General features: G+C 28.9%; 1 protein-coding gene across 1 annotated transcript; it reads left to right on the top strand.

The window, feature by feature from the left end:
• The first annotated feature begins 1266 nt into the window (after window positions 1-1266).
• Window positions 1267-5252, top strand: LOC112786659 (uncharacterized). The gene is made up of 5 exons (XM_025830023.2): window positions 1267-1606; window positions 1777-1826; window positions 3727-3850; window positions 4026-4133; window positions 4361-5252. The coding sequence occupies exons 1-5, from the start codon at window positions 1420-1422 to the stop codon at window positions 5008-5010; spliced, it is 1119 nt and encodes a 372-aa protein (XP_025685808.1). The 5' UTR covers window positions 1267-1419; the 3' UTR covers window positions 5011-5252.
• Window positions 5253-8691: the final 3439 nt, after the last annotated feature.

The raw sequence follows: 8691 nt of genomic DNA on the forward strand, positions 1-8691 counted from the left end.
AAAGAGACTAATTCATTGATATTTTCAGCAAAAAAAATCAAAGACAGCAACAAAACAGAAAATGGAAGAACAGAGAAATTTGTTGGAACTCACCAAATTGGGACCAGGTTGTGCGAAAGAAGCCGACGACGGGGAGGAAGCTGACGGCGAGAGTTACTAAAGACGAGGAGGAAATCCCGGGACCTGCTGTTTCTGTCTTCGGCGACGATGGGCGCAACGATGGCGCGAGACTGACTGCGAGGCGGTGACAAGACAGGGAGCGACGACGATGTCCAGTCCCGGGAGCTGTTGCTGCTACTGTCGCCGGCGACGACGAGGACAGGGAAGGAGCGCGAGACCGGAGACCGTAGGAGAGCAACGACGAGTTTATCGGAGACAGTGAGAGAGACCGATGCCGAGAGAGGGAGAAAACTTGAGTTCGAGAGCAATGTGGCACAGACACACAGTGAGAGATGAGAGAGCTGCTGTGACAATAATGTTAAGGGAGGAGAAGAGGATGGTGAAACGACGTAGTGTCATAGATTGATTTAATGGGAAAAAATGACTTGGATCAGTTTATTTAAACCGGACAGATCGAACCGGAGATTAAAGTACCTGATTTAAAGACGATTTCATTAACCGATTCTTAATAAACAACCAATCGCAGAATGACACATCAGCAATTTTGAAAAAAGTTGTTTTGGACATCTTTATGTGAGTCTTCCCCTCCACTTTAACTAACTAACTATACATAACTTAGTATCTCCCTTTATTTCTATTTTTTTCAAGTTTTTTTGGTTCAAATATAAGCTTTTATTATTTTGATTAATATTACAATTATTATTTTTTACGCATTTAATAAATAAAATAATAAATTACTGTAATTATTAATATACTAGTATTAAAATGTAGATACAATTGTGTAGTGGTATTTATAAGGGCTAAGCCAGGTCGAATTTTGTTAAGATTTAAATTTGATTATAATATTTTATTAGATGCATTTTAAAATGTTAAATTCAATCATAAAATAATCTGAAATAAATTAGGTTATTAATAAATTGAGTCAATTCGATATATAATTTTATAAATTTTATGTAATAAATTAATAAAATATAATATTCATATCAAACTGAATTATTTTAAAACAAAAATAAAAGTATATAATATAAAAATATTACTATTATAAAATATAATTTCGACCTAAATTCAATTTACCCGTAATATAACTCAAAAATATACTTGGAATCCAGACATAGGTATATAAAAAGGCCACGGCCTATTACAACTGATGAATAAGTCTGAAAGCCACGCACATTTTACATTGACCAATTTGTCCTTCTTCTTTACTTCAATGTTCTTCTTTTGCTAGTTATATCCTTCTCTATAGCCCATTATTATTATTGTAATTATTATCAGTCTGAATATAACATTAATAGAAAAATGAGCAAGTTCTTAGTGATATTATTATATGTCGTATGGTTAGCTGCTTCTGGGTTTGTTAATGGATCTATCATCAAGAAGGAGAAAGACCAAATTAGGGTCTTTGAATTAAAGAAGGGTGACCTTACTTTGAAGGTCACTAACTGGGGTGCCACACTTGTTTCCTTGGTACTTCCCGACAAATATGGTACATATGCTTCAATCTCTCTTCAGTGTGTGCGTGTGTGTTAGTTTTCACATTTCATCTTCAAAAGAACTATAATTAAATCTTCCAGGTTTCTATATGTTGCTTCGTTATTTTTTCAAAAGCCTTTCACTAACTTCATTTTTCTTTTCCTGCAATGTTGTTTGTTTTAGGAAAGTTGGGAGACATTGTTCTTGGATATGATTCTCCCGAGGCATACACTGTAAGCCTATTGTTTTTTTAATATACGATTAATAAATTATTTCTTTAATTATCAACAAAAATATTATCTTTACGTAAAAATTTAACTACTAACTTATATATATATATATATATATATATATATATATATATATATATATATATATATATATATATATATATATATATATATATATATATATATATATATATATATATTACCACGCATATTTTTAATATTTTTATATTATTTTAATATGTATTTATACAAATAATTAATTTAGTAGTTAATTATATATATTATGCTTGTTTGTTTAAATATTCTCTTAAAAAGAAAAATTTGAGTTTGTTTGATATCTTATTTAGGATCTTTTTTATTTATTTTATGTTTTTTTTTTTTTGAAATTCATCAATACAAAAATCAAACTCTAGATTTTTTAAACATAAAATTCTAATATCATGTCATGATCTTATTTCTTCTAAAAATTTAAATTTATAAAAAAAGATAAAATAAAAAATTATATCTCTAACCATTCTCAATAGAAGTTTGAGATTGTTTTGCTTTTAATAAACTAAAATATCTAAACTATTCTCTTGATGGAAAAGAATGATTAAATTTAGAGTTAATGAACTATAAACACAACATGCATAATTATTTTTAAAGGAGTTACCACATATACTAATTATAAGTATTCAATTATTATAAAATATTTAAATCGTTGATTTTTTAATTGATAATTCAATGTTGTATTTTTTTCCTCTAAATTGGAGAAGCCCAATGATGAATCGAACTGTATTATATTCATCTATTGGCAGCAAAATAATTTGGACTGTGACAAAACACAAACACAAACATGTGATAGCTAACATTTGTACTGTATAGTTTACCACTTGTCACACTTATTAGCTTTGTCGCCAGCTTACTTTTCCATAAAATAATTAGTTGACAACCAACCCCATGTATAGTGGCTAAAAAATTTAGATATGAAAATAGGACTATTGTTATATTTTAATATGGTAATTTTTTTATGTTTTTTAAAATTATGGAAGGTACACAAATCAAAAGATTTGATTTGTGTTTAAAAAATTTTAAAAATTTGGGGTACATAAATTGAAAGGTCTGATTTCTATATTTGTTAAAAATTGGACGGTCCGATTTGTACTCCGTAAATTAAATCATCTCACATCTTCAAAAAATACCACAATAAATTACAATTTAAAAAAATACTATTGTTAACCCAATATTAAAAATAAAAATGTGCATGTATAGTTGCATTATATATATAACTAGCATATTAATTTTTTTATTTATTAGTTAAACGTGCATAATAAAAATGATAAATTAGTTATTAGAATAATAAACATCTTATATTCTAACTAAAAAATTATTGGATTTAGGTCATCAAGATATCTTAGAATTAAATCTTAAAAATATATGATGATTGATGAATAGTTTTAGTTAAAAAAAATGATAGAAGATGAATACTTTTAATGAAAAAAAATAGAAAATTGGCTAAATTAAAGTTGATTCATAAAATTACTTTCACTATGTTCAACTAAAATTTCTCTTATATTAAAGGAAGGAAGCCAAAAGAAAAATTCATAAAAAAATCTGACAATAAAAAAAAACAGACATTTTCACAGCTGTGCCTGTACCGGAAAATGATTACTGGCAGATACTTTCATGTGGTACAATAATTGCATGCAATGTACTATTTTGTTCCAAAAACAGTAAAAGGAGATAGAATATAATATATTAATTAAAATCAACGTTTAAAATTATTTTTTTTACAGTATATATAAGCAACGTTGCTCTCATTTGTAAAGTAAGATTCACCACTACATGATTGAATAAATAATTCAATATATATCATTAAAGCATTTCTATGTACAAAATCAATAACTATATGTTTAATTTGCAGAACGATACAACATATTTTGGAGCTACCATTGGCAGGGTTGCTAACAGAATTGGAGGAGCTCAGTTTACATTAAATGGAATCCATTACAAATTAATTGCTAATGAAGGAAACAATACACTTCATGGTACATATATACTAGTGCTAGTACTATATACGTCTACTTTATTTCCCTAATTTGAAAACATATAATTCTAATTTAATTAATTTCTATTACTGCTAATAACAAGATCTGATGAAGAAATTAAACATGTCACATATAAAGATTGTCTCATAATTGTGCTTGTCCTCAACTTACTTAGGTGGACCTAGAGGATTTAGTGATGTGCTTTGGAAAGTGATAAAGTATCAAAGAGATGGTGATAGACCCGAAATCAAATTCAGCTACCACAGTTTTGATGGTGAAGAAGGTAATAAACCGAATGTTTTTCACTTGAATCATTATACAATAGGGTTAATATTTAAACTTTTATGAGTAATTTTATATGAATTTCACTTACAATATATAAAACAATTAATAATAAAAAATGGTCGTTGCACTGATATGAATATGTCTTTCTCTGTAAATATGACTTAAGACATCTTCATCCGATGTTGATAAAATTTGTAATGAGAATATTGAAAATTTATGTTTTAGGATTTCCCGGTGACCTATTGGTAACGGTGAGCTACATCCTAAGTGAAGAATCGAGTTTGAGCATAGTCATGAAAGCAAAAGCCTTAAACAAAGCAACACCAGTGAGCCTGGTTAACCATGCATATTGGAACCTAGGAAACCACAACAGCGGCAACATCCTTAACCAAGTTGTTCAAATCTTCGGGTCCAAATTCACACCGGTCGATGACAACCTCATTCCCACTGGAAACTTCTCGTCCGTCCAAGGAACCCCATACGATTTCCGTAAGCCACAAGTTGTTGGCTCTAGGATTGACCAGTTATCCAAGACCAATGGCTATGACATAAATTATGTTCTTGACAATGACGAGGATGAGATTAGGGTTGCGGCTATTGTCACGGATAAGAGGTCAGGGAGAGTGATGAAGATTGCGACGAATCAACCGGGATTGCAATTCTACACTGCGAATTCCGTGAAGAATGAGAAGGGGAAAGACGGGTTTGTGTATCAGCCGCGATCGGCGTTGTGTTTGGAGACTCAAGCGTTCCCTGACTCCGTCAACCATCCCAATTTTCCGTCAACGATTGTCACGCCGAGAAAGCCTTACAACCATCTTCTGTTCTTCAAATTCTCCACTACCGATGCTCCACCTGGTTTTTCAGAGTCATAATAACAACTTCAATTTGTTATTAACTTATTATGGATTTTTATAATAAGAGGTTGTGTTGGTCAAAACGTTCAGGCCCTATTCCTGAGAGAAGCAGGAACTTAGCATTGGAGAAAAGAGAGAGTTCCAGCAGTTTTGAGAACAGAGAATCTTTTTAAATAAGGATTCATAATGTCCAATAATAACTTGCTACTTGATAACTTATTACAAAAATAAATAATTATATAAAATTTTAATTAATTAAATAATTATAATAATTAATTATATTAAATAATTATATTTTTATTTAATTAATAATTTATATTAATTATTTAAATAATAATTAATTAGATTAAATAATTAAATTTTTATTTAATTAATAATTTATATTAATTATTTTAGTTATAATTAATATTGAATATTATTTATATTATTATATTAAATTATAATTAATTAAATTTATTTATATTAAAAAATAAATTTAATTTTTATACCTTATAAAATAATTTTTGGTTGGGTTGGTTATTTTTATTTTTAAAATTTAAAATGCTAACTACATTGTTAAAGTTAGTCATTGTAAAATTAGTCGTTAATAAATTATTATAATCTCGAATTATATATTTTGTATTATTTTTCTATATGATATTTTTAATATTAATATTTTTTAATAGTGAATTATTTTTGAATTTATAAATTTAAAAAATATTATTGGAAGAAATAATAATTATATTAATTTTAATTATTTTAATTAATTAATTAAGTGGGACCATAATAGGGACTAAAACTAGTTCCTCTTAATGAAGAAGAGAGATGCTTTGAGTTCATATTTACTGTTTATGACACAAAAATTGATGTGAAATTATTTTTTATGACAGGTGGGCCATAAATAAGAATTTGGATGAGTTCCCTATTGAAAATGGTCTAACTCTTTGATGTCGGTTAGAATCCGTGAATTCGCTACTTTAGCTATTATTTTGGAAAAAATATTATCCATACATTACAATCTCTACTGATATATTTGTGTATAAATAAATATATATATATATATATATATATATATTATTTAATTTATTTTTAATATATATTTAATATAATTAATTTTTAAATTGCATACACTGTTTTACTAATGTCAGACCTTTGTCTTATATAATATACTAACAAATAATAAAAAAGTATCATGTAAATATTATAAAACAGTTACTATATATTTATATATAAATTTATATTTTATACATATGATTAATTTAATTACTGATATTTGATATACACATATTATAATTGTATTTATTAGGTACTGTAGCCCTCTTTTATTTTTTTTATTCAAGGTCTTTTAATTAAAATATAAGGTAACGTATATGCCATTTTGATTAATTTTATGATTATTATTATTTTACATATTTAATAAATTATTTTACTTGTTAGTGCACTAAATATATAAAAGCAGATAAATTGTATCATTTTTATTTTTTTCTTTATTTGAATATCAGATGCGGTAGTTGTAACTAATTATATAAGAAAATGATAAAATAAAATCTTAAACTTAATTTTGAATCAAAATTAATTACGAACCAGTTTTAGAAAATGTTATTTGTCTTTCAAAATTTAGCTTTTGATTAGTTTTTAATATTATTTAATTATTATTTAATTAAAATAATATATTCCTATTTTTTTATACCTAGTCAAACGTCAGGCTTTATAGGTAGCTTACATGACTCACTAACCAACAATAGCTGACTCAGCAAGTATAACTAACTTAAGCAGCTCCTTGTAACTAATTTACTAACTGTAACTAATAACTTTTACTCTCCGCAGACCGCAGCTATATATGTATGTATGTGGATTTCTCTTCTTCTTATGAGGGTGTGATCATATTCTCTTTCACGAGTAATGAGAAGAAGAAAGTTCTAGAAGCATGTGGAATGAGCTGAAGTTAGTTAGAAGGCTAGTGACGTGGGTCACCAGTTTGTTTCGGTTTGTTACTGTTAGTTAGGTAGTAGTCTCTGCATGCAATTATAAGCAGATAGTTTCACGTGTTATATATATGAAGCTACTAGAAATAGCTAGCTTGTAGTTCAATCAAGCACCAGGTTCAGTCATAATGAGAATCACCAATTCTCTCACAAACCATTCTCTCTGTTTCTCTCTCTCGTTCTCTCATTATTATTACACTACCCGCAAAGTTCACCAAAAATTAAATTACCATAAATTAAGAGATCCGAATTTTTTCAGTATATAAACCAAGATCCTAAGTCAATTATTTCTTTTCAGTTCTCAGTCATGTATTAAAGGGAGCTTTAAACAACTAAACAATTTTGCTTGGCATCATAAGCTTGGTAGGTCAATATTCTAAAGACTTTTTTTTTTGGTAGAGACAGAGTAAAGAAAAAAGAAAAGGACAAAGGAAGAAAGAAAAAAATGAAACAGAAAAAACCCAATTAAGCTAAAAGATGGTCACACGGGGGTCACTGCTTTTATAGTCACACGCTCTCGAACCTCATCCAGCGGGGCAAACCATTCCATAGAGTCAATTAACCCCCAATCAGCCACAGAATTTATCTCCCTAGAAACAACATTGAAATAAACCCACCCACTCCAAATGAATACCATCGAGTTAGAATATCAGCAATATTCGACCGACTTATCTCGGCAATCTGAGAAGAAATCAAGATGAATGCGTCAAGGCTATCAGTCTCATAAACAACCACTATTTGAAAATTACTTATTAGACATGAATATTTTTGATAGATTTTATCTCAAAAAAATAGAGACAAATTTTGTAAAAAAATTTTCGTCAAAAATAAAAAAAAAATGAATTAAAATGAATTACAGACGTAAAATAGAATCTGTCGATAATTCTATCAAAAAAATTAGTATTTTTTTGTGGAAAATAATTACCAACAGAAAATCCATCTGTATTTAAATGAACAAAATGTTGCATTTTATTAAACTATTATAAAAAGAAAATCTGTCTGTAATTTAAAATATTCCGTAAGAAAATATTGAGTTAAACCTAACTTAAACCCACTTTCTTGAGCTCCATTCACACTCCACATAAATAAAGCACGAGCTTCTTCCACCGCTACCGCCATTGCTCGCGTCACACGATCGATCTCTGTCATCCCTTGTGTCACACAAGCCCCTTCCGCCACCGATCTCGTCGCGCCTGCTCCCTTCGTCACCATCGTCGCAGAGCTCTCTCCGCCGCTCTCGTCGCGTCTGTTCCCTTCATCACCATCATCGCAGAGCTCTCTTCGCTGCCACTCTCGTCGCATCTGCTCCCTTCATGAATTTCAGGTATACTCTGATTTTGTGATTCTGTTGCTTAGGGCTCAATTTTTTTACGTCAATTTTAGGTTTATCAAATTTTCTTCGCAGTTGCTATCTTCTTATTGTTGTTCATACTGATTGAACTTGTTATAGTTGTAATGATGAAAGAGGTTCATCTTCACATACTGGTATCTCGAAACAGATGGAAATTTTGCCCTTTTTCATTCTCTTTTTTCTATTTAAATGTTTCTAATTTCTAGCTTAGGGATTCGATCACATGTTTTGAGTTTGTTCTACAAATCTATTCTATTTGTGATTTTTTGTGTGTGGATAAATGCATTTGCTTTAGTTTGAAATGAACAACATTTTATCTCAATTTGAGCTTGAACAATTTATATCGAGCTATTACATGTATAATTCTAGTTGTAGTTCTTAGTT

The sequence above is a fragment of the Arachis hypogaea genome, chromosome 20, assembly GCF_003086295.3.
Source record: "Arachis hypogaea cultivar Tifrunner chromosome 20, arahy.Tifrunner.gnm2.J5K5, whole genome shotgun sequence".
NCBI lineage: Eukaryota > Viridiplantae > Streptophyta > Magnoliopsida > Fabales > Fabaceae > Arachis > Arachis hypogaea.

Coding starts and splice junctions, on each gene's coding strand:
- LOC112786659 (XM_025830023.2), top strand. CDS start 1,420: ATGAGCAAGTTCTTAGTGATATTATTATATGTCGTATGGTTAGCTGCT. Junction 1,607..1,776: donor GGTACTTCCCGACAAATATG/GTACATATGCTT, acceptor TGTTTGTTTTAG/GAAAGTTGGGAGACATTGTT. Junction 1,827..3,726: donor ATTCTCCCGAGGCATACACT/GTAAGCCTATTG, acceptor TTTAATTTGCAG/AACGATACAACATATTTTGG.